This window comes from Choloepus didactylus, chromosome 21 (assembly GCF_015220235.1).
Source record: "Choloepus didactylus isolate mChoDid1 chromosome 21, mChoDid1.pri, whole genome shotgun sequence".
NCBI lineage: Eukaryota > Metazoa > Chordata > Mammalia > Pilosa > Megalonychidae > Choloepus > Choloepus didactylus.
In genome coordinates, this window is record NC_051327.1 from 30,941,800 (window position 1) to 30,965,775 (window position 23,976).

At 66.3% G+C, this 23,976-nt stretch overlaps 2 protein-coding genes across 4 annotated transcripts in view; one reads left to right on the top strand and one right to left on the bottom strand.

Moving 5' to 3' along the window:
* The window catches only part of LOC119517966 (coronin-7), a 52,381-nt gene that overhangs the window by 4,070 nt on the left and 24,335 nt on the right, over positions 1 to 23,976 (bottom strand). For both annotated transcript variants that reach the window (XM_037815060.1, XM_037815061.1), the window contains exons 8-21: positions 23,830 to 23,916; positions 23,360 to 23,442; positions 4,926 to 4,980; positions 4,316 to 4,373; positions 4,084 to 4,229; positions 3,917 to 4,009; positions 3,605 to 3,736; positions 2,291 to 2,417; positions 1,419 to 1,594; positions 855 to 963; positions 683 to 769; positions 451 to 593; positions 272 to 376; positions 72 to 157 (exon numbers count right to left, since the gene is read on the bottom strand). In XM_037815060.1, coding sequence (XP_037670988.1) covers positions 72 to 157; positions 272 to 376; positions 451 to 593; positions 683 to 769; positions 855 to 963; positions 1,419 to 1,594; positions 2,291 to 2,417; positions 3,605 to 3,736; positions 3,917 to 4,009; positions 4,084 to 4,229; positions 4,316 to 4,373; positions 4,926 to 4,980; positions 23,360 to 23,442; positions 23,830 to 23,916 — 1,487 coding nt within the window. The remainder of the gene's footprint in view (positions 1 to 71; positions 158 to 271; positions 377 to 450; positions 594 to 682; positions 770 to 854; positions 964 to 1,418; positions 1,595 to 2,290; positions 2,418 to 3,604; positions 3,737 to 3,916; positions 4,010 to 4,083; positions 4,230 to 4,315; positions 4,374 to 4,925; positions 4,981 to 23,359; positions 23,443 to 23,829; positions 23,917 to 23,976) is intronic.
* Positions 9,493 to 19,234, top strand: VASN (vasorin). Of its 2 annotated transcripts, none has more exons than XM_037815062.1 (2): positions 9,493 to 9,604; positions 16,749 to 19,233. In XM_037815062.1, exon 2 carries the CDS (start codon positions 16,759 to 16,761, stop codon positions 18,796 to 18,798), a length of 2,040 nt encoding a protein of 679 aa, XP_037670990.1. In that variant the 5' UTR covers positions 9,493 to 9,604; positions 16,749 to 16,758; the 3' UTR covers positions 18,799 to 19,233. The 2 variants fall into 2 exon arrangements, with proteins under 2 accessions (XP_037670990.1, XP_037670991.1); XM_037815063.1 differs by lacking the exon at positions 9,493 to 9,604 and adding an exon at positions 9,974 to 10,016 and having other exon boundaries at positions 16,749 to 19,234.

Below are 23,976 nucleotides of genomic sequence, written 5' to 3' on the forward strand. Positions count from 1 at the left end.
GTGTTTGGGGAAAGGGGACACAGGTGGCTGCTGAAGCTGGGGAGTGGGGATGGTGGCCTCTGAGCCCTCACCTGTCAAAGCCGGACACGAGCAGACAGTGACCATCACACACCCAGACGACACGGGCTCCGCGAGCCCCCTCTGGCCCTGGGCCTTCCTGGTGGGATACAGCGTGTGACACCCAGTGGGACCCTAGCCACTGGGGGTCCAGTGGTCCAGTGTGAAGTCCAGTGGGACCCCAGGGGGCAGCCCCCAGCCCAGGCTCACTCACCTGCAGGGGCTCAGGGCCACTCCGGGGCTCATAGACCCGCACACGCCCGTCCTTGCAGATGGTGGCCAGCCGCTGCCCATCTGGGCTCCAGGCCAGGCCAAAGATCTGGGGGTGGGATGGGGACATGAGAGGTGGCCTCCTGCCTTGTGGCTGGGCCCCTGTCCCCACACCTGTCCTACCTGGTCCCGGTGACCCTGCAGCCGCAGCCGCTCGGCTGTAGCCTGGAGGTCCCAGATGCGCACGGTGAGGTCGTAGGAAGAGGAGGCCAGCACGTCAGCTGCCAGCGGGTGGAAGCACAGCGAATAGATCTTCTCCGTGTGGCCTGGCGGAGGGAGAGGCGTGGGGTGACGCCGAGCCCCTTGGGAGCCACTGCTGCCCGCCCCTCCTCCCAGCCCCATCCTCGTCACTGACCTGACAGTGTGGCCTCGGGCGTGGTGAGCACTTCCTCCAGGCCCTCTGGGGGCACCCGCCACAGCCGGATCCTTGCATCCTCTCCGGCTGCAGAGAATGGTCGGCTGTCACTGCCAGGCCAAGACCCCCGGGCTGCCCCAGCCCCGCTCCAGCCCTGATGCCCCCTCCTTACCCACGGCCAGGTGATGAGGGTCAAAGGGGTCCCAGGCAAGATCAGTCACGGCCGCCCCGTTCTGCAGTGTGGGCAGTGCCGTGTCAGGCAGGCGGCCAGGATTCCGCAGCTGCAGGAGGGGCCCCACCCGCAGCCCATCAGAACCAGGCAGGAGGCTCACCTGCATGGGGCTGCAGGGGGAGCAGCATGCCAGGGCCCTGGCCCTCTGCAGCCAGTGCCCCACCTCTTGGTGGCCCAAGCTCCCTCCTCAGCCACCTTGTGCCCTGAACCCCGAGTGCCAAAGGTGAGGCTCGGAAAGTGGGGACAGGCAGCGTGCAATGGTGGACAGAGCTCGGGTTCGGGACCCTGGCATCTGGTGTGAGTCCCAGCTCCACCACTTACACAGCTGTGTGGCCTCGTGCAGGCCACTAAACCTCTCTGTGCCTCAATGCCCCCATCTGTAAAATGGGGGTGAGAGTGGCACCCGCTGCATGGGGCAGCTGAGGGGGGCTCTCAGCACCCTTGCTGCCCAGGGTTCCCAGGGGCAGCCCGGGGGAGGGGGGTGTGCCCTCCCTGGGCCCTCACCTCGAGCACAGCCACCTGCCCGCCACTGCTAAGCAGGGGCACGGCTACCCGCAGCCGGTTGGCACAGAAGCCATCGCTCTCGCCAGGAGTGGTGAGGTTGAGCCCCTTTAGGTTGGTGATGTGGTTGTCTCGGTGCAGCACAGTGCCCTGCGTGTGGCGGAACTTGGAACTGGGGCCTGGCGGGCGGCAAGGACACAGAGCTTGCCTGCCCACCCTGCCCTGCAGGAAAAGCCTCACCCTCTGTGTCCCTGGGCATCTCGGGGGAACCCCGGGCTCCAGGGAACCCAGCTTGAAAACCACTGGTCCAGGCACCCTCTAGCTTTACAGGTTTGAAAACCTGGAGCCTCCTTTCCTCCATGACTCCACCAGGAGCCCCAAGTCTGTGTGAGTCGGGGATGCCTTTGGGAAGGGCTCCCTGCAGGAAAGAAGGTGAGGAGAGCTGGGGGGGTGTGGCTGGGGACGGGAAGTTGGGTTACCGGAGGTGGAGCTTGGGAGAGGTAAGGCAGGTGGGAGGCGGGGCTGTGAGAGGAGGCGGGGCTACAGGAGGCAGGGCTACGCGAGGCGGAGCTGTGGGGAGGCAGGGCTTTGGGAGGTGGAGCTATGGGGGCGGGGCCGTGGGGAGGCGGGGTTTGGGAGGAGGCAGGGCTTTGGGAGGAGGCGGGGCTGTGAGGAGGTGGGGTTTGGGAGGAGGCGGAGCTGTGGGAGGTGGGGCTGTAGGAGGCGGGGCTATGGGGAGGCAGGGCTTGGGAAGAGGCGGGGCTTTGGGAGGTGGAGCTGTGGGAACGGGCCTGGGGTGCAAACTGGTTGGGGCTGGCGGTATGGGTAGAGAGAGCTTCTTGGGAGGGGGTTGGCTCAGGTTCATCCCTGCTTACCCAGCAGGCTCTGCAGCGACCTCTGGCTGGGGCTGGTACCAACCCCACTGGTGCTGGAGAGTGAGGGTCCCAGGCTGGAGGGTGTGGAGGGCGAAGTCAGCGAGCTGGTGGGGGAGGAGAAGCCCTCCTGGGGGACAAGCACCCCAGGGTCAGCGAGGCAGGCCCTGGGCATGTTGGCCAAAGGGAGAGAGGCGGCCAAGTGGACCCCAGGGCCCTGCCTGGGCCTCCTGCAGGCATGACCCTGTACCGTGGGGCGAGGGATGGGGCACCGGAAGGACAGCGGCTTGGCCCAGGCGCTGATGGGGCGGGGCCGTGTGTTCCAGGAAGCAGACTGAAGGAGGGCTGGGGGCCTCTGCGGGAGGGCAGGCGCAGTGTAAGACCTGGTATTCAGGAGAAACCAGAAATCTAGACTTTCATGTAAAAAGTCCTACTTTTAAAATGTTTGCTTGACTGAAAAAATACTGGTAGGTTCTTTATGCTTCATGAGTCTCTTGGTGTTACTTGACAACCACAAAATGTGGAAAGATCACTGGCCACTGTGGGAAACAGCTTGGCAGTTCCTCGGAAAGTGAGAGGTAGAATTACATATGACCTGGCAATTCTATCCTAGGTAAAGACCCCAAAGAACTGAAAACAGGGACTCACACAGCTACTTTTCTGCCAGTATACAGAGCTGTGTTATCCACAGCAGACAAAGGGTGGACGCCACCCAAGTGTCCGTAAACCGATGGACGGAGAAACACAAGGAGGTATTATCCAGACAAAGGAAGATTATGCGGCCACACAAATGAACGAAGTTCTGACACATGCTACGACTCAGATGAAACTCGAAAACATTACGCTGAGTGAAGAACGCCAAGACACAAAAGGACAAATATTGTCTGACTTGCTCACACAAAATATCTAGAACAGGCAAAACCACAGGGAGAAAGTAGATCGGCAGTTACTAGGGGCGGTGGGGTGGGGCAGTGGGGAGTTACTGCTGAGTGAGTGCAGAGTTTTTGTTTGGGGTGATGGAAAAATTGTGGTAATCAGGGGGTGGTGATGGGCAAGCATTGTACATGTAATGAATGCCACTGAATTATACACTTAAAAACGGCTAAAATGGGAAGTTTCATGTTTTTCATTACCACAACGAAATTAAAGGACCAAAAAACCATTTGGCAGGCTGAGCATAGTGTGTTGCTACCAGCCTTGGCCCCTGGCACCCCCCGTGGCATTGGAGATGGGGGACCCCACCCCTCTAATATCTAGCCTGGGGATCCCAGTGCGTCTGTGAGCAGTGAGGTGAGTGGGGACAATCTCGGCACTCACGCTTGGGTCTGTGTCACCCACAGGTGTCCCTGCAGGCTGGGCTGGGTCAGCGGAGGGCTCCGCGGGGGGCACCAGTCGGGAGGTGAAGCTGGTGTGGGGTCGGCGGGCTGGGTTGAGGCTGACCCGCTGCACCTGTGCAAAGAGGTGGGCGGTTAGGGGTCCTGAGTGGGCGTGGGACGGGGGCCGCCATGTGTGGAAGGGAGCCGCTGGGAGGGGTCAACAGGGACGGCCCAGCTGAGTCAGTGCTGAGCTGGACTGTGGGGCCAGGGGTGGGGGTGCTGCCTGGTGGCCCCAACAAGGCCGCAGTCCTACCTGCTGACAGCTCCCTGCCCACCAGGCTTGGGAGTCACAGGCGGGTACGCAGCTCGCAGTGTCGGGGAACAGGTCCTCGTGGAACTCCACAGCCTGGGAGCAATGACAGTGACAGTGAGGCCCCGGGCCCCCCAGGACCTCCCAGCCCCCTGATCGGGCCCCCTCACCTTGCGGGGCACGTGGTAGCTGATGGGCAAGATGGCCGTGTCGCTCAGCTGCAGGACACGGAGCACCTCACAGCTGGTGACAGCCAGCGCCCGCCGGGGCACCAGGGCAGCACCCCGCAGCACGTTCTCCAGGACGCACTGGTTCACTGGCAGGGACGCCACAGGGGACAGTCAGGGTGGGTGAGGGGCGAGGTGGTGGGCGGTGGGCAGTGGGCAGGAGGTGGGGGCTTACCCGGGCTCAGCGCCGGCTGCTGCGTGGCCACCTCGTAGCAGGACAGCTGACTCTCACCCTGGAACAAGCCTGGCCTGAGCTCCGCCCGAACTACATGCACGCCCCGGGTCTAGCACTGGCTGCCGCCTCACCCCCCAGGGCTTCAGCGCAAGAACCACGGCGGATGGCCACTGAGCACATCCTCCTCTGGACGCTGAGCTAACCCCCATGGCCTCTGCCTCACTTGTCCACCTCAGCATCGTGGGGCGGGCGGGCGGGCCGGGGACTGGCAGCCAGTATCTACTCAGTGCCTCCTCTTCTCTACACAGCCAGGCCCTCTCCTCTTCCAGGCCTCGTGAAGCTGCCATCTTGGGGACAGTGGCTATCCCGGCCCCATGGGACGCCCCATAGGAGGCCACTAGGCCTGGGGGCAGGAGGGATGGGGGCAAGACTGAGCTGCACTGCTCCCCACACTGGGCCACTCCTGTCCCTTCTCTCAGAGTGGGTGAGCTTTCCTACACATCCCCCTTTCCTGGCAGGCTAGTGAGATGGAAGTTTAGGGCTGGGCATTGGGCAGAAATGGGGGTGCTAGTCATGGAGGTGGGGAGCAGAGCTCCAGCATCTCGCTCACCTTTCCCGCCAGGACCAGGAGCCCGGAGTCTGGGTCCAGCAGGGGCATCAGAGACCTGGGGGGAGAGGGCCGGTCGGGGGTCACTGCCCATCCCCTGGGTGAGGGGGGGCAGAGGGCTGGGGGCCTGGGAGCTGGGGCAACGCTGCCCTCGCTGTGTCCAGCCTTGTCCTGCAGGGCCCTCCGCCTCCTCCCCTTGGGCCCGTGACACCCAGACATTCCCACGTCCCAGCTTGTCTTTCCCCAGGTCCCCTCCTGCCCCCACCCAGCCAGCTTCATCCAGGACTCGTGCTGGAGCCTCCCCTTCTGTCCGTACCCCAGTCCTGATCCCTGTGCCAGGCACCCCAATTAGGGGAAGACCCCACCTACATTCTGTCCCCAGGCCCACCTCAGCCGGCCTGGACACCACGCCAGTGTTACAGGGTGGGCAGGGGGCTACAACCACTCCACCCCGTGCTGCCTCTCTATGGGTGGGCTCCAGGAATCAGGCATTTGACTAGTCCAGGAGCTACTTGCCGACCTTGGTGGCTTCTTAGGGACACAGGACACAGGTTCTGACTCGGGTGCCCTGGGAGGGGGGATTCCTTGGCTGAGCTGTGTCCCTGTCCCTCCCACGGCTGCGGCCCAGGCCGGGCCAGAGGGCAGGGCTCTCGTCCCCTCTCTGTTCCCCAGGTAGGAGCCTTGGCAGGAGGGGATGGTGGCTGGGGTGGTGTGAGAGGACAAGCCCCAGAGCCCCTGCCTCTCTGTGCGTCTCAGCCTTGACCAGCTGCCCTCCTGCCCAGTGTCCGGGGGTGAGAAGCAGGACCCAGGAGGGAGGGCTCATGGGTACCTTTACCTGTTTCTGGCTCCTGGCTGGCAAGCCATGTCCCCGAGACCCCAAGCTTGGACCCCTACTGACCCCAACACACCCTCAAACAGAAGCCCATCCCCAGCGGTCAGGGGTCACCCAGCTGTGGCAGCTGCCTCTGTCCCTCACCCAGGCAACAAAGGGCCCAGCCTCCCCCTCCCTGCCCCCCCCCACGAGCTGCCTGCCCACCCGCCGGGACACAGTGGGCTGGGAGGCTGGGTGGGGCACGGTGTCTCCACAGCTTCCTGGAGGGCCCGGGCCTGTCACCTGTGAGTAACTCAGGCCCCTAATTACCTCGGGCGGCAGGGCGAGCTGGGCTCGGAGGCTATCCTTCCTGCCAGGCCTGCCCGCTGCCTCCCACCGCCTGCCGTGGGGGGCAAAGGTGCCGTGTGAACTTTGTGTGTCCTGCACGCTGACCCTGGAGGGTCCCTTTCAGCAGCCCTGACGGGGCTTTTGCTCACTCATTCATTCGTGATTGCTTTTTCCCCTGACGGGCGGCTCTGTGCCTGACCCAGGCTCGGCCCGCAGATGTGACGGGTGGAATGGGCATCAGGCCCTGCCCTGTCCTCAAGGAGCTCACAGCCCAGAGCGAGAGGCAGACAACTGACCGCACATCCCAAAGATGAATGAGGAAAGGTCTCCAAGATCCTGACTTGTGGGGTCCCCGCTGTGGGGATAAGAGGGCATCCCTATAACCCAAAGCTTAAGGTGGAATTAATGCTGCCAAGGGGGGCCATCCCAGAGAAGGAGAGAGTGGCACGTGCAAAGGCCCCATTTGAGGAATGGGGAGGAAGGGGACCCGCTGGCTGGCTGGGCAGGGGGGCTTGCGGAGGGGCTGGCGGGTGGGACGGAGGGCAGCCTGCTGCTGGGGCAACAGGAGGTCTGGCTCCATTTTGCGAGCAACGAAGCTGATGACACGCTGGAAGCAGAGAGGAAACAGATCCGATTTGAGCTGGGCAGAGATCATGCTCGAATCAGCTGCAGGGCTGAGGCAGGCGGGGGGCGGAGGGGGAGCTGGCGGGAACGGGGGGCTCAGGGCGGAGGCTGAGAGGCAGGTGGGTTGGGGAGGGGGGGCACCTCTCTCCCTCCCTGGCCCAGGTGCGAATGGGGATCGTGCCTGTGTGTTTCCTCTTGGCACTGGGCCTACCTGTGCACCACACCGACATCCTTATGCAGCCACCCTGGCCTCCCTTGGCCCCCCGCCCATCGGCCCCACAGGCCCACTGACTCAGGCCTGGGGGCACAGGGACAGGAAGTCACGGAGGGCAGGGCGGGCTGGCTCCTCCGACAGGTCGGGCCAGTCTTTCTCGCCTTGGGCAGAGCCACCCGGGCAGCTCCACCAGGCGAGAGCATCCTGCCTGCTGTGGCGGGGGCCAGGAAATGGGGTCACAGCACTGGCCCCAAGGGTTGGTCAAGAGCTGGCACGGGCCTGACCCCAGGCCTCCCACAGAGAGCCAAACCATGTCTGGGTCTGGAATGCAGGAGGTGAGCTGGGCCCAGCAGAGGACAGAGGTGGTGAGGGCTGGCACAGACGCCATGGAGATGTAAGGGCATCACGCCTGTCTTGGGGAAGGGATCTGAGCCCAGGCCCAAAGCCATGGAAGTTCTAGAGCCCAGGGTGCCCCTCTGCCCCAGCTCAGGTCCCAGGAGAGGCAGGAGACAGGTGGTACTGAGAGGGCCATGTGGGGAAAGCATTAGACCCGGATGCTCTCCATTAGGTCTCCCGGTGCTCTCGCCATAAGTGTGCAGAGGAAGTCCCCGGCGGTGCCTGTGGGGAGTAGCAGCTACAAGACCCCTCCCTGACCCTCCCTTCCAGCCCCCTCTTCCCGGCAGCCCACCAGCCTAGACACCCTGGTGCTGCTGCTAGCCCACAGCAGGCCAGGTCCCTGGGATCTGTTCCTGTCACCCAGGCTGGGCAGTCAGGACCCAGCACCCTCCCTTCATGGAGGCTCCAGGTTCTCAGGAGGGTGGCACTTGGATCTCTGAGTCTGGGGAGCAGGGCCTGTGTGGGCCCAGGCTGGGCAATCAGGGCTCTGGAGAAAGGAGGTCTCTCCAGATGGAGAACTGGCCACAGGGGTGGGCGCCTTTGAGGTGCTGCTGGGAGGTTCTGTTCCTTGGGGAAAGCCGGGCTGGAGGTCCTCAGAGCACACCCCCCACCCCCCTTCAGGGCATCTGTGAACGCTCCTGAGGGCCTTGGGGACAAAAGGGTACAGGCACAGGGGCAGGCTGACCTCGATCAGCAGGGCCCAGCAGGAAACACTCACGAGGGAAGAAGCAGCTGGGGTGAGGCGATGGTGGGTGGTGGGGACCGGGATGGCCTGGGGAGGCAGAGCCTCAGCTGCAGGGGGAAGGAGAGGGCAGGAGCCACTGGGCCCGGCTGCGTATTCCTGTTCTAGCCGGGAAGCCCTGTTTTAAAGTGAAACCACCTGAATCCTAATTATTAGCAACAGCTTCAAGCATCTGACAAGTGCCTGTGTAAGCCAGGTGAGGCCCACCTGGCGCCAGCTCCGGCTGAGGAGCAGCAGCTGCTCAGCCACCGCAACCCTACGTCCACACCTGCTAAGAAACAAATGCAGTGTGGGTCTGTGGGGTGTGGGCGCTGGACATCCTGCAAGGAGCCCTGGTGGCAAGAGGGCCTGTGCCAGGAAAGGTGCTGAGTTGGGACATCTAGAAGGCGACCGTCCCAGCCTGGGAGCAGACAGCAGCCTCCTCAGCCCCCAACAACAGCCGGACACAGAGGCCGTCCTGTCTTCTGGAGGAGAGCGAGTCCCCGAGACTGCCCGAAACCACAGCCTTCAGGACTCCGGAGACCAGGGCAGGCTGCAGGGGGTGGTGGGTGTCCCAGCCCCTCAGGAAGCCGGGAGCTCAGCCGGTCCCCCGAGGCTCTGAGGCATGGCCCTGAGCACAAACACGGGGGTGGAGGGGGTGGGGTGGGGGAGGCAGATGCTTTCCTGGAATCCTCCAAGGCAGGGGATTTTTCTGGACTAGCCTGTCCCCTGTCCCCGCCCCTCGTGTCCAACCAAGGGTCACTGTCGGCTGCAGCCCAGGCCCCACCCACAGAGGGTGAGGGCCAAACTCCCACCGTCCACCCTGGGTGTCCTGGCCTTGAAACGGCCAGTGACTGCGGGGCCTTGGGCAGCGGTCACTCCCCCTTCCCCGCATCTACACCACAGGGAAGGATCCAGGGATGCTCCCAGCTCCCAGCCATGGGTAAGAGGACCCCAGAACCGAGAGGGGCTTTGTGTGGCCTGCCCAGGGTTTTGTGAAATCCGAGTTATGTACCCACACCGCCACCTCGGGAGATGTCGTCCGAAAGTCTGGACTTCCAGTTTCTCGCGTCAACCCCGACGCCCAGGCACGGGTGGTCGCGGGAGCGGCTGGCCCCGCCCTGGGTCCGCTTCTGCGTTTGTGCTGCCTGCCCCGCGCCTCCAGGCTCTCGATCTGGCTCAAAATCCGCTCGCTTTTGACCAGACACCAGGGACCCCGGGAGGGAGGGCGACTTGCCCCAGGGCACACAGCAAACGGCGGCAGAGCGGACGCGAACCCAGGAGCCCCGGGGTCGCCCGGCGCCACGGGGACCCTGCCGCGGAGAGAAGGGGCGGCCCTCCCTGCCCCCGCCCCCGGCCCGCCCGCCAATGCGGCGCCGCCCCGCCCCCGGCCCCGCCCCCCGCGAGCCGCCCCGCAGCCCGAGCCCGAGCCCGGGCGGGAGACGCCGGAGACCGCGGGGACGGCGGACGCGGCTGCGTCCCGGACCCAGGACCCTCGGGCCGGCCGGCGGGAAGCACCGAGGCCGCGGCCCGCCCCGCCCAGCTCCCTCCGCCGCCGCCGCCTCCGGGTGAGTGTCTGCCGGGGCCGGGGGCGCCCCGCGCGCGTACGCACACACGGGCGGGGCGCGCAGCCCCCAGCCCCGCACCGGCTCCCGCACCCGGGGGCGCGCGCCGGGAGCCGGTGAGCCCCCCGCGCGTCCCGGGGCGCCGGCAGCCCCCAGCCCCGCGTGTGTCCGCGGCTCTCCGGACGCGGCTGCGAGCGGACAAAATAAACACCCCCTCCCTCGCTTCCTCCTCCCACGGCCGGGCCCTCCGGCATGACCAGTTTTATGAATCAAACCTCTTTGAGGGGGTGGCCGAGCAGCAGTCTTGGGTTTCTTTTCCCTCCTGGGGTCGGAGAGGCTGGCTCGGTCCCCCCGCCTCCCCCCAGCAGACCGGCGGGTCACTCCGTGCAGCCAGGGAGATGGCGACGATTTGCAGGTAACTGAGGGCCCAGCTCTCTCAGGTGGGGAACAGTCCTTGGCTGGCCAGGCCAAGTGCTCCAGGTTTTAGGGTGCCCCGTCTCTCTGCCCAGCAAGGGGATTTGACAGAGGCTACAAGCCCCATGGCCTGGAGCCAGCCTAGTCCTTTGTGTCCCTGGACTGGCTGCCCTGGGGTCTGAGAGTGGCCAAGGTCCCCAGCCAATTGGTGCCAACCCTGGTGCCAGGCATTTTGCATCACCCCCACTAGTTAACGATTACCACGCCAGGGCTACTGGCTGCCTCTTCCCAGGGGCTCGGGGGTGGAGCCTGCAGGGTGGGAAGGAGGAAGAGGCCCCGAGGGTCCAGGTGGCCCCCTGCATGCCTTTGCGCCAAGAGCAGGTGAGGCTCTGCAGAGCGGTCCCCTAGAACCTCTGCGGGGAGGGGGTTCAGGACTGGGCTAAACCTTCAAGGGCCTGCCCATGTGGGCAGGCTGGGCTTTGGGTGGCAAGGAGCAGGGGCCTGGGCTGGTGCCCTCAGAGTGGGGGTCCACCAGAACCTGGGGGGCGGGCAGGGAAGCCCGGTGTGGCCCAGCTGTTGGTAAGGCCCAGCAGGGCGGGTGGGGGGATGGGAGAGCAGCCCCATCGTTGCCCTCCTCTCCCTGGGGGAATCAGCCCCGGGAGCTTCTGTAAACACAGTGTCAGAGGCAGGAAGAGGGCTCTGGTAATGAGCAGCGCGGCTGGATTCCCTCCAGACTATTATCTGGCCTCCCTCGGGCCGGGGAAGGGAGGATGAGCGGGCACGTGCCAGGCTGGGGACCTGGGCACAGCCTGTCCCCCAGCAGCTACCCAATTGGGGTCGGGGTTGAGGGCTGGCGTCCCAGGGCCTTCGCCCTGAGGTGCCACTTTCTCCAGTCTCTGAATGGGGAAGGACGATGGGTCAGTGCCTGCAGCCCCTGCCAGCTGCCACCCAGACCTGTGCACCCCCAGAAGCTCCCTTGAGCAAGCAGCCCCACACCGGGGAGATACCTGGGCAGAGCTGGCTCTCCGGCTCCTAGCTCCCAGCTCCCAGTCCTGACACTGCCTGCCCCACTGCAGCCCTGGGAACCTGGGACAAGTTCTAGGTCAAGAGAGTTAAGTTCTTCTGGGGGCTTGTAAGGGGATCATGCCCCCAGTTGGACAGCCCCTGGGAGCAGGAGAGCAGGGCCCCAGCTGAGCCCAGGCCGGGGCTCCCACCTAGCAGCCGGGCCAGCCAGCCTCTGGCTGACCAGCGGAGGGCAGCAGGGCCACCTCGCTGGCCAGTGGCCCCTCCTTGAGGCCCCTCAGCACTCCTTTGAGTCCCCTCCCTGGGTTGGGGAGCCCAAGGCTCAGTGGCTGCCAAGAAAACCAGCTCCCCTCACTGCTCTGGAATTTGCGTGAGTTCTTGGAGAAGGGGGAGGGGGTGTGCGCCAGGCAGGAGCAGGGCCCAGTGGGCGTGTGTCCGCGTGGGCGTGTGTCCGCGTGCGCGTGACTGGGGCCGGGCTGTGTGTCTGTGGGTGGAGTGGGGGTGCTGCTGCGGTGGGGATGTGTGCACTGGGGAGGGGCTGGGGGCTCAGCCTCCTTCCTTTATCGGCTTCCACATTCCAGAGACAGCCGGATTGCTTTTTCCCTAAGCTGGGCCGGCCGGCCGGCTGGGCCTTTCCTCATTCCAGCCTCCCTGGGCGTGAGGAGGCTCCCTGCGGCCACCTTGGCTTGGTGGTGGATGTTGGTGGGGTGCAGGCGAGGGTCAGTCCCTCTCCAAGGTTGGGGAGGGTGCCCCCGCCCCCACTCCTGGGGGGATGCAATAAGCCTCTGACATTCCTCGGACGCTGCCGGAGAGATTTAATTAAGGCGAGCAGAGAGCTGGCCTGTACGGAGAAGGGGCAGGATGTGCCTGGGGCCCCTGGCACCCTGGAGCCTGGTGGGCAGCAGTGAGAAGGAGCCGTGGGGGCAGGGCTTGGGCCGGGGACCAGTTCCCGCTCTCCCCCCATCAGTTCCACCTGCCCATCCTTAGCTTACAGACCTGGGAAGACCCCTTTGCCCCAGAGGGCCCAGGAACTCTGGCTGGCAGGTGGGGCATGGTGAAAGGGAGAAAGGCAAGCCCCCTGCTGCGGCCACTTCCTTCTCTGAGCCCTTCTAGGCCCCAGACAGCCTGGGCCCCACTGGCTTGAGGCCCAGGGAGGCCACCCCTCCTGGTGACTAAAGTCTGACTCTGGTGAGTTGAGGGTTAATTGCAGGGTGAGGGCCCCATCAGGTGGGTGCCTGGCCCAGGTGGCCTGTCCGAGCCCAGCCCCGGCGGCGTCACGCCAGCCATGTGCCGACGTTGGAATCTGGTCGGGCCACAGCCGCCACCTCACACCTCCCCAAACAGGTGACACCTCTTGTCACTGACTCAGGCTCGTCTGCTGCCCGGAGGCTCCCCTGAGCTGGCAGTGGCCTTAGTCACAGGTTCCCCTGCCCTGGGCAGGCAGGTCGGGCGGCTGCCAGGTCACCCACGGTGCAGTCAGACCCACCTGGGCCCGGCTGGCATGCGTGGGCGGAGGAGGGAGGCCGGTCCTGGCTGCCAGCCGGGCCTCACCTGGACAGGCCCCACAGCTGCTGGCCCGGCCCCCCTTGGCGGTCAGTCCACCCAGCGGTCGGAACCCTGGCTGGAAGGGGAGCTCACCTGGGGAGTCTTTCCAGAATGTCACTGCCTGGGCCTCAGCCCCTGAAATTCTGATTGAAATGGCCCAGAGGTGAGTCCCAGGACTAAGGATTTTTAAAAAGCTTCCCGAGTGATTCTGCTGTATAGCTGGAGTGGAGAACACCCTAGAATTACAGGTGGGATGTGGGAGCTCGGTGGGGAGAAGAGGACTTGGACAAGGTCACAGGGCACGTGTCATGCCGCACTCCTAGTTCCGGCAGTCGGCTCCATGAGCTGAGCTGGCTGCCGGGAGGGTGCAGAGGGAACAGGCAGAGGTGGACATGGGGGTGGGCTCCTGGAGAGAGGGTCCCGGGAGAAGCCTGGAGGAACTGAGGCCCGGCATCCTCTGCCCATCCCCTGGGGGCCCGGGGTGGAGACCCCCAGGCTCTCTGCCCTGCTGGGCCAGGGGCTGCTGTGGCCCCGGGAAAGGAGACAGGGCAGACTCGGCCAGGGGCCCGGACCTCCTCGGACACGTCAGCGAAACCGGAGCCAGCCATCCCGGCTGCCAGCAGCGGTCCCGCCTGCCTTGGGGTGGGGTGGGGGGTTGGCAGCCTCCCGGGGCTGAGCTGCTGCCAGGCCGGGCCCGTGCTGCTCAGCCAGAGGATCCAGAGCCTCAGGGCTGGGACCTGCAGCACCCGTCTCCCTGTCTGTCTGAGCCTAGCACCCACCTGGCTGGGCACAGCGCCTTCCCCAGAAATAAGAACCGGAACAGCCCCGAGGTCACCCCCAGCCATGCCTCTCCCCGCCAGCCCCAGCACGTTACAGGGGGTGCACACAGTGTGGCCACACTCGGAGTGGTGGGTGGGGTCCCTAAGAGCTGAGATGACGGAGGCCCTTAGTTTTCCTTGTTCCTAACACTCTCCCGCTGTCCCCTGTCATGCCCTGGAGGGGGCTGGCCAAAGGACAGCTCACACCCCCCATCAGGCCCCTGCCCAGCTCCCCTTCCCACGCTCCCATCACCTGCGGGCTGAGGGCTATCTGAGATGGTGGCCTTGACCCTGGGCCCAGAGCCCCCCGTTGCCCAACAGCTGGCTCATGTTTTACGACAGGCCACGTAGCTAATGGTTATTGACCACCCGGGATGTGTTCCGGGTACAAACTAAACCCCCCCAAGGACCAGGCGCTGTCTCCCAGCCCCGGCCTAGCCATGGTCACCTGGAGGCAGCCAGGCTGGAGCACAGCCCAGGCCCCCACCTCCCACCACCCCCTGCAGAGAGCCCCCAGCCGCCCTGGCAGGGGGGGAGCACGTCGGTGCCGTCTGAGGCTGCTGCGGGTGGCGAGAAGAGGCCTGGCCCTCACAGTTGCCTCCATGACCCTAAGGCTGTCCCCAGAACTTTCGCCCTCCCCCTTCGGGTCAGCGGCTTGGATCTTGTCCCGTCATCCCAGGACGGCACCCGGCAGGCAGGCACCCCAATGACAAATTGTAAATTCCCCGATTAAAAACAAACAGAAACAAGGGCAGCAACGACACTGGCTGCTCAGAACACCTCCAAGGGTGGGGAGGGCAGGCCGCGCACCCATCTGACCCAACGTCAAGGAGGGTTTTGCCTGGAGTGGCTGCAAAGCTACTTAGGAGCCCAATTCTGGCCCCTGGCCCTGCCACCCTCTGCCCTCTGCGGTCCCTCCTGGGGTGGTTCGAGCTGGTTCGGTACCAGCAGCTGGCCGTGCTCTAAAGCCCCAGCCTCCCGCTGGGCCGAGGGGCCCCCTCCTGCCCCTGGGGGATGGGAAGCAGACCTGGGAGCCCAGGAGCCCAGCCTCCCCCCACCCCGCCACGACGGCACATTCCGCAGCTCGTGACATGTCAGCCTGCGTGTCCCCCCACTCCTGCTGATTACTGGGGCCAAGCCCGCAGCCCTTGGGGAGAAGGGGGAGCCCCCACAGCACAGGCCGCAGGCGTCCGAGGGCCGGCCGGGACAGCTGACTGGGTCTGCACCCATCTCCCCCCTTACAGATACCGCCCCTGCGCTACACACGAGGCGGCTCAGGCCTGGCAGCTCAGACACACAGTCTGGGGTGGCCCGCCGCGGCGCGAGCTCTTAACCGTGACCTTATACGTGTCCGGGGGGGCTGGGGCCGCGGGGTGGACCGGCTGGCCACGCGTAGGGCCCCCTCCCAGCCCGGGGCCTGGCTGCTCCCGTCCCAACCTCGGCCAGCCCAGCCCGGAGGGCTGACTCAGGGGAAGGGAGCCTCACCCCCCACGTGGCTGCAGGGAGGGATGGGGTCACTCGGCGCCAACATCTGGAGGCCAGGCCGCACCCGCGCTCTCCGGAGCCAGGGAGGAGGGGAGGAGGCAGGGCTGCAGCACTGGGGGGCACAGGGGCCCCAGGATGGGCACACGGGCCCCCAGGGTTCCGGTTCAGCAGATGCTCAGTGCAAGGCCCTCCCTAGGCAACCCCCCACCTCCCTGCCCAGCCCACCCTTTAGCAAAGACGAGCTCCGTGGGTGCTGGGGAGATGGGGGACCAGGGCAGGCGGGGTCTCGGGCTCACGGACAGGACCTTGGTTGGCACTTCTGTAAATGGAGAACTCCTTGAAGGGGAGCCAGCCCCAGGACCACGCTGTGGGCAGGGTGGGGGCACCCAGGCTGGGGCTGGGGTGGCGGCTGTCCTGGGGTGTTCCTGAGGGGCTGGGGTCTGGAGGCTGCTGGCGGGGGGTACGCTAGGCAGACCCTCTCTGCAGCGGCCCCCGGGTTCCTCCCCGACTCCAGGGCAGCATATAGGCTGGGCAGGGGGTGGTGTCACCTGCGGGGCTGGACGGGCCTGTGGGGGAAGGGGAGGCCTGCACAACAGCACAAAAGGCCCTTGTGTGAGCAGGAGTCTGGGGAGGTGAGGCTGCCTCCCAGGGCCAGGCTGGCACCCTGTGGGGCTCAGGGGGCTCTGGGGGCCCAAAGGCGAGGGCTGTCCCTGGGTGTGTATGTGTCGGGGGTGCTTTTGTGTCCTGGACATTTCCTGTCTGGGGCAACTTTCTGGCCAAGGGTTGGAGGCTGGTGTGGCTGGGGGAGGGCCGGGCTCTGGGCTCTGGAGTTCCGGGCCCTGCGTGGGGAGGGGGCACAGACCCTGGGGCCGGCGTGGGGGCAGTGCACACCTGGAAGCGGTTAGGCCGGGCCCCAGCTCAGCTCCCTGGCCCTGTGAGGGGTGGCGGCAGTCCTGCCCCTGCGGGGAGCCCTGTTTTCTTCACCTAGGAGCGCTAAGAACAGTTTCTACCTGGAATAACCATTGGGGGATGAGGGGAGAAGACTGGAAAATGTTCGGCCTGTCCCGGGCAGTGGTAATGGCCAGTGACCCCAGGGAGGGCTGCGACTCAGCGTTGCCCTCGCCGGGCCCAGGACAGAGTCCAAGGAGTACCAAAGGAGCGAGTGAGGGCCCCTGACCTGAGCCCTGGGTCACCCAGGGAGGCCGGGGCCGTCCCCTCTGAAGACAGGCATTCCCTGCCCCTCACCGTCGCCCAGTGCTCCAGGCCTCCGCGGCCCCCTCTCCAGCCGCCTTCCCGCTGGCCACATCCTGGCGGGCTCACAGCTCCCACCCTGGGCAGGTCTGACTTCACAAGTGGAAAAACACCGATCCCGATGACTTCCATGTGAAGCCTTGCCGGCTGCGGTCTCCCTCACTCGGAGGAGACGGGGAGCGTGGGGGCCGGCGGCCAGGGCGGCCAGCTTCTCTGCTTACGCGCCAGGCTGACTGCATTCTCCGCCACGGCAGGGAGGGGCAGCCTCTCCCGGGACTCGCCCTCCCCTGCCCACCTCGGCGGAGCTTTGTGGGGGCCGGGGCCGCAGAGCTGGATGCTCCTGCTTAGCACAGCCAGGTGGCACCCGCCTGGACAGGCCGGGGCCTGGGTGAGAGACATGGCTCGTGGCTGACGGGTGCCAGGCCTGGGGCCCACCTCCGCAGGCCTCTCCCGCGGCATGCCCGCAGAGTTGTGACAGCCTACAGGGCTGGGGACCTGGCTCCCGGCCACTGTGCTGGGCTGGAAGTGGGGGCGGGAGGCGGACCATTCCCTTCCTGTTTGTTGGGGACTCCAACTCACAGTCTCCCCATCTGTCTCCTCTGTGCCACCAGGGACCAGAAAATGCACCCCAGGATACCCCCGGCCCTGCTGCTGCCGCTGCTGTTCCTGCTGCTGGCCCTGGGCTGTGGGCCGGTGCATGGCTGCCCGGCGGGCTGCCAGTGCCACCAGCAGCAGACAGTCTTCTGCGCGGCCCGCAGGGGTCCCCGGGTGCCCCGTGACCTGCCGCCCGACACGCTGGGCCTGTACATCTTTGAGAACGGCATCACCACGCTTGACGCGGGCAGCTTCGCGGGCCTGCCCGGCTTGCAGCTCCTGGATCTGTCACAGAACCAGATTGCCAGCCTGCCCGGCGGGGTCTTCCAGCTGCTCGCTAACCTCACCAACCTGGACCTGACAGGCAACAGGCTCCGCGAGGTCACCAACGAGACCTTCCGCGGCCTGCGCCGCCTTGAGCGCCTCTACCTGGGCAAGAACCACATCCGCCTCGTCCAGCCAGGGGCCTTCGACATGCTCGACCGTCTCCTGGAGCTCAAGCTGCAGGACAATGAGCTGCGGGCGCTGCCCCCGCTGCACCTGCCACGCCTGCTGCTGCTCGACCTCAGCCACAACAGCCTCCCAGGGCTGGAGCCGGGGGCCCTGGACACCCCCAAAGTGGAGACGCTCCGGCTGGCCGGCCTGGGGTTGCACCAGCTTGAAGAGGGGCTCCTGGGCCCGCTGCAGAACCTGCATGATCTAGATGTGTCTGACAACCAGCTGGAGCAGGTGCCACCTGCACTTGGGGCTCTGCAGGGCCTGACGCACCTGCGGCTGGCTGGCAATAGCCGCATCGCCCAGCTGCGGCCTGAGGAGCTGGCTGGCCTGGCCGCCCTGCAGGAGCTAGACCTCAGCAACCTGAGCCTGCAGGCCCTGCCGCCTGCGCTCTTTGGCCCCCTGCCCCGGCTGCGGCTGCTGGCTGCTGCCCGCAACCCCTTCAACTGCGTGTGCCTGCTGAGCTGGTTTGGCCAGTGGGTGCGTGAGAGCCGTGTCACGCTGGCAAGCCCTGAAGAGACGCGCTGCCACTTCCCCCCGAAGAATGCTGGCCGGCTGCTCCTGCAGCTGGACTACGCCGACTTCGGCTGCCCAGCCACCACCACCACCACCACCACCACCACGGCCACGGCACCCACCACGGGGCCCGCTGCCCACGAGCCCCCACCCCCGCCGCCCAGTGTGGTGCCCACACTCCCCTGGCCCACAGAGCCGGCCAGCGAGGCCCCCAGCCTTCCGCCCGCTGCCCGGCCCACCGTGGCGCCTGCCCCCCCACCCCAGGACTGTCCAGCATCCACCTGCCTTAATGGGGGCACCTGCAGCCTGGGCGCGCGGGGCCACCTGGAGTGCCTGTGCCCCCCGGGGCGTGCAGGCCTGTACTGCGAGGGCCGGGAGGAGCCGGGCACGCGGCCCACCCCCGCTCCGGCCACGCCTGGGCCGCCCCGTGCCCTGCTCCTGGAGCCCGCCAGCCCCACCTCCCTGCGTGTGGGGCTCCAGCGCTACCTGCAGAGCCCCGTGCCGCTCCGCAGCCTGCGCCTCACCTACCGCAACCTGTCAGGTCCCGACAAGCGGCTGGTGATGCTGCGGCTGCCTGCCTCGCTCGCCGAGTACACGGTCACTCAGCTGCGGCCCAATGCCACCTACTCCGTCTGTGTTCAGCCCCTGGGGGCCGCGTGGGTCCCCGAGGGTGAGGAGGCCTGCGGGGAGGCCCGCACGCCCCCTGCCACCCGCTCCAGCCATGCACCCGTCACCCAGGCCCACGAGGGCCACCTGCCACTCCTCATCGCGCCTGCACTGGCTGCCCTGCTCCTGGCCGCGCTGGCCGCCGTGGGCACGGCCTACTGCGTGCGGCGGGGCCGGGCCACAGCTGCGGGGGCCCAGGGCAAAGGGCAGGTGGGGCTGGGGGCTGGGCCCCTGGAGCTGGAGGGCGTGAAGGTGCCCCTGGAGCCAGGCCCCCTGGTGGCTGAGGCGGGTGGGGAGGCCCCGCTGGGTGGGCCCGAGTGTGAGGCACCGCTCATGGGCTGTCCAGGGCCCGGCCTCCTGGGGCCCCTGCCGCCCAAGGCCTACACCTAAGGCCCAGGGCAGCGGGGCCACCCGCCCACCCAGAAGTCCTCGTCTCTGAGGCAGATGCGCAGGGAGGGGGAGCTGCCTGACTGCAGGCCCATCTCTGGCCCTCCCGGACCTTGGGCTCATCGTCCGTGAGGACTGCGTACCCAGGTCTCCTGGGAGCCCGAGCGCACCAAGGATGGTGTGTCCTGTCCTCTGCCTTGTGCAGCCCCCAGGCACGTGTCTGGTCCCACTGTGTGCTGGCAACACACGGGCCTGGCCCCAGCCTGGCCCCCACCCCCAGGAGGCTGGGGGCCACCGGAGGAAGCCCCCAGAGAGAAGAGGGAGAGTGAGCGGGGCCCCAGCCTCAGCCTCAGGAGCAAAGGAACAAAACAAACTGGAAAGAAAGACGCTCTAGGAACATGTTTTGCTTTTTTTTTTTTTTTTTTTAAGAAAAATATATTTATAAGCAATCCTTTCCCATTTATTCTGGGAAAATGTTTTTCAAACTGAGACAAGGACTTTGGCTTTTATAAGACAAACGATATGAAAGTCTTTTGTAAGAAACAAAAATGAAAATGAAATCAGAGTATTTTTCTTGGGCGTGGCCCCATGGTACGTGGGGAGTGGGGGGGTGTCCTGGGCTCTGGTGAGAGCTGAGGTGTGGGGAGGAGGGGCTCTCCTGGTCGGAACCAGGCCCTGGTCAGCAACCCCAGGGTGGTGGGGGGCTGCTGGGGGCAGACGCCTGGTCCTGCCTCCCAATGGGGGGGTAGAGTTTGGGCACCAGACCACCTCCAACCAGGGTTAGGGGCACAGCTAAAACAGCCTCCCCCTGCCCAGGCCAGTCTGCTGCCAGCAGGAGTTGGGGCCTGGTGCCCCAGCCCCGCTCTGGGTGCTGCCCAGGTGTGAGCCTGGGAAGGTGCTCCCGGCAGACAAGGGCCAAGAGGATCCCCCAGGCAGGTCGGGCCTGCCCTCCTCTAAGAGAGGGTGCCCTAAGTCGTCTCCTTCCAGAGTCCTCTTGGAGGGTCCTGGGACTGGGAGGCTTCCAGAACCCTCCTGCAGGTTCTCAGGCTGGCCGAGTGGTAGTGTGACCCCGCTCAGCCCAGCTCGGCCCTGCGGCCCTGCTGCCGGGGCTCAGGTGGGGAAGGCCTGCGCCCTGCCTCCGGTCCCCCACCCCTGCCGTGGAGCGGGCGGCTCAGGAGGAGGACCAGAGGCCTGCAGGAGGTGCCAGGCCGGTGGCCCTGGGGTGCCTCCTGGCCCTCTGCCTTTCCATAAGCCCTGGAAGCAGGAGGGTTTTCAGGAAGGGCACAGGCCAAGGCAGGGTCAGAGCTGTAGCTCTGGCTGGGACTGGGGGGTGGGGTCTCGGGGACAGCACCCATCCTGGAGACCCTGCCCTGGGGGGAGAGGGAGCCCTGGGGCCAGCAGGGAGGCCCAGGGCCCCCGCGGGTCACAGCCTCTGCCCCAGCCTCCCCCTGCAGCCCGGGGCGGTGAGGTCGGCGTGGACCCAACACGGCCACGCGAGGCTCTGGATCCAGTTAGCAGCTGGGAGGCCCGGGGGCGGGACAGGGCAGGCGGTGGCCCGGGTCCCATTAGGGGAGCCGCTGCAGCACGGCTGCCCCCTTCAGCCGAGTCAAAGGGGCCATTGTGGGCTGTGGGGCGCCACCAAACCCAGAGACGGCTGAACAAATGTTTTCGCTGCAAGGCCAAGCCTGGCCTGGTGGGACAGAGGGCAGGGCACTCACACCGGCCTCCAGGAAAGGGATTTGGGGCGTCCCCTCTGATTAGGGGCTCAAGGCAGCAAGGCAGGGCCAGGGTCCGAGTCGGGGACAGAGCCAAGATGCGGCCCTGACCCAGGACAAGCACGACTGCGGGACCAGGGCCCAGGAGGCCTAGGGGTCCCAGCTCCCACTCACCAAGCCCCCCGCTGTGGCAGGCCCTGCACCACGCGGCCACACAGGCTCTCTCTCTTGCCCCAAAACCCACCTGACAGGCGGCACAGGCGGGAGGCAGTGGGGACGCGGCAGGGAGTGCTGGGTCCTGGGGAGGGTTTTGGGGTACCTGTGAGCAGCAGAAGCAGCAGGCCCTTGTCCTGGGCTGCAAGGGGGGAGCAGGAGGGCCTAGGCACCCCCCCCCCCCAGGGACCTGGGCCTGAGTCCGGGACCTCAGGCTCCACCCTGCACAGGCTCATTGCCGGGGTCACCTCGGCAGAGACCCCACTGCCTGGGCCTCAGGGGCGAAATGGAAGAGGGGCGTCTGCTTGGCCGCTGACGTTTCCCTGGCACTCCACACACTTACACATTCACATCCATTCACACACTCGCACACTCATACACGCTCACACTCCCTCATATCCAAACACTCTCGCACGCACACCTAAGACAGGTATGGTTCTCGCTTCTCCTGGGGCGGAGCACAAGCTGTCCTCCAGTCCAAGCCCTCCGGCCACCCACCCCCACACCGAGCACCAGGCTGGCACGCCGAATGCTGGGACCACCTGGGATGCCCCCTGCCATGACGGCCGAGGAAGGGGTTGCCCAAGCCCCATGAGGCGCATGTCCTGGTGAGGCAGGTGTGTGCTCCCCGCGCATGTGAAGGGGACCAACCGTGGGCACGGGGCTGCATGCCCCCAGGGAGGGGACAGAGAGAGGGCTCAGGGCACGTGTCTGCTCCCACCCCCAGCTCTTCCAAGAGCACACACTGTTCTGCCCAAGCCGAGTGCAAAGTCATGAATGAGACGGAGTGGAGGGGGTGGACGGAGACCAGAGGGATGCCTGTCAGACCCCCGTAGTCATGCCCAAGCAGTGCAGTGCCCTCCCCTCCTGCAGTCTCGACTGGCTCAGCTCCTGGCCCCCACCTGGGGACACTGCAGGGGCCGGCAGGGGGCTTTCAGGGAGCTGGGGTGGGGTGGGGGAGTGCCACCTCTTGGAGCAGCCTGGGGCCTACCCTTCTCCCTTGGCATCACCAGCTCTGTGGGGGCCTGGAGGTGCCAGTCGTGGGGGGTGGGGAGGTTGTGCAGGACCAGGAATGGCCTAGGGGGTGTACAGGGCCGAGGGGGAGTGGGATAGGCCTGGCCCCCAGCTGAGAGTGAGCTGGGAAATTCCAGGCCTCACTGGCTCTGTGTGGCTATTCTTAACGGCTGTGATTACAGGGTCAAGCCTTGGCCAGTGGCACGGTGGGTCCAGGCCTCCTCGTCCTCCGGGGGCCACGTGGCAGGCTGGGCTGGGGCTGCTCTGCGGGGAGAGGGTCTGGCATGGGCTCACCCCAGGCAGGGTGGAGCCTGGAAGGCAGGAAGTGGTGGGCGAAGGAGCATCTGAGGGCTGGTGCTGGCCAGCTCACCCCAGCAACGCATCGGGGGCCCTGGAGGGAGGGGCCAGCCGCCCAGGAAGGCGCGGAGGCTGAGACGCCAGCTGAGCATCAGGGCCCAAGAAGGACAGGCCCGGGGCCAGAGAGCACCGGAGTCCAGTTCCTTACCGCAGAGTCCTGGGGGGCACCTCCCAAGCCCCTGGGCGCGGAGCAGGCCGAGAATGGAGCCTGGCTGGCCTCCCGTCTGCAGAGCAGTTTTATGGACGGCACTGAACCCGCCTTGGCCTTGGCTTCCTCGTCTGTAGGCTGGGACCCGTGAGAGGAAGTGGGGGGCCCCTGCACCCCATTACTCGCCTGGGGCCCTCGACCAGAGCTACGACTGGTCCTCAGGGGGTCTCTTTGGGTAGGGTCCCAGGAAGCCCCTGCACGGTCACCAGCCGCCAGAGGCCCCACCTTGCTGATCCCGGGGCTTGGGCAGGCCACCATGTCCTCCGTGACTCAGTCTCCTGAGTTGTGAAATGGAACAGGAAGGGGCTGGGCCAGCCCCCAAGGCCCAGATCCCAAGGCCCCACCCCTGCCTGAGAACGTCACACACAGACCCCCTTCCCTGAGTCACGGCTGAGTCAGGCCGTGGAGCGGAACGGGCCGGTGCTCGGAGCCTGCCTGGGCCACAGTCCCCTTGGCAGGAACGTGGGCACTGGAGGTGGCCCCCCAGTGCTTGCTGGGGGGATGCAGGGATGAGAGGTGCTGGCCCCACGGCCCCCTGCCTGGGGCACCAAACTGCCCGTGGGAGGCTGTGGTGTAGCAGGGACAGGCAGGGAACAGTGTGCGGCGGGTGCAGAGCTAACTATGCAAATACCAGCGGTGTCTGGGGTCCCCCAGGAGCTGTCTCGTGCCCCCAGGCCCGCCAGCCAGGCTGCCCCCCATCCACCCAACACCCCACCGAAACGCCACCACAAAGTCACGTGCTCTCTGGTGCCTCCCCCAACACGACTGCCAAGTCACAACCCTTCCGGAATGAACCAAGTGTCCTCCCAGAGGTCCCAGGGGAGCCCCAGGCCAGGAGACCGTGCCATGGCCATGTCCACTCTGTCCAGTCACCGTGCCCACCCATGCTGGCTGGCATCCCACCTCCCGCTCACTGGCAGGAGCAGTGGGCTCCAGAGGGTGGCTCTGGCTCAGGCCCTGCCCACCCCGCCCCCGGGGACAGCCTCTGAGCCTTCCTGAGGCCCCTCAGGGCCCCACCCACATGCCCACCCTACCCAGCATGCCCAGGGGTCCCTACCCGGGCGAGACGTCGAGGGTGAGGGAGGCCAGGGCCCTGGAGAAGAGCCGGATGTCCCAGAGCTTCACCTCACGCTCCCGCATCTGTAAGGGTACAGACAGGGGCCCAGAGAGGCCTGTTCCTACGTGGCCCCAGGAACCCAGAGCAAGGCTGGGGGGCGGGCGTGGGTGGTGGCGAGGCAGGCCAGCTTGGGCGAGTTGGGTTTTCAGGTCCTGCCCCTTTAAGAGCCCTTAGGTGACCAGAGACAGGAGGCGTTCCCTCCACGGACCCCGGTCCCTGCAGGGTGGACGGGGTTCCCGGGGTCACGCTTAGTTATTGCAAAAGGAATGTGCTGTTTTTGGCGGGTCACTCCCCTGGGGCTCTGAAACCTGCAGGGCCCGGGCATGGGCCGCCCCCTGCCCACTTGGTGCTGGTGCCACACGTCTGGACTCGGTCCCCGGCTGGGCCTGCCTGCCCAGGACGGGCCCTACCTGGTTGAATCCAGTGGACACCAGGTGCTCCTGGGCGCCCGTCCACGCCAGCCGGCCGTCCCTGCCATTCTCGTGGGCCTGTGTGCTCTGGAGGAGGCAAGAGACAGGGCTCAGCCACCAGCTCCCGTCCCCCTGGGTGGGAAGTGC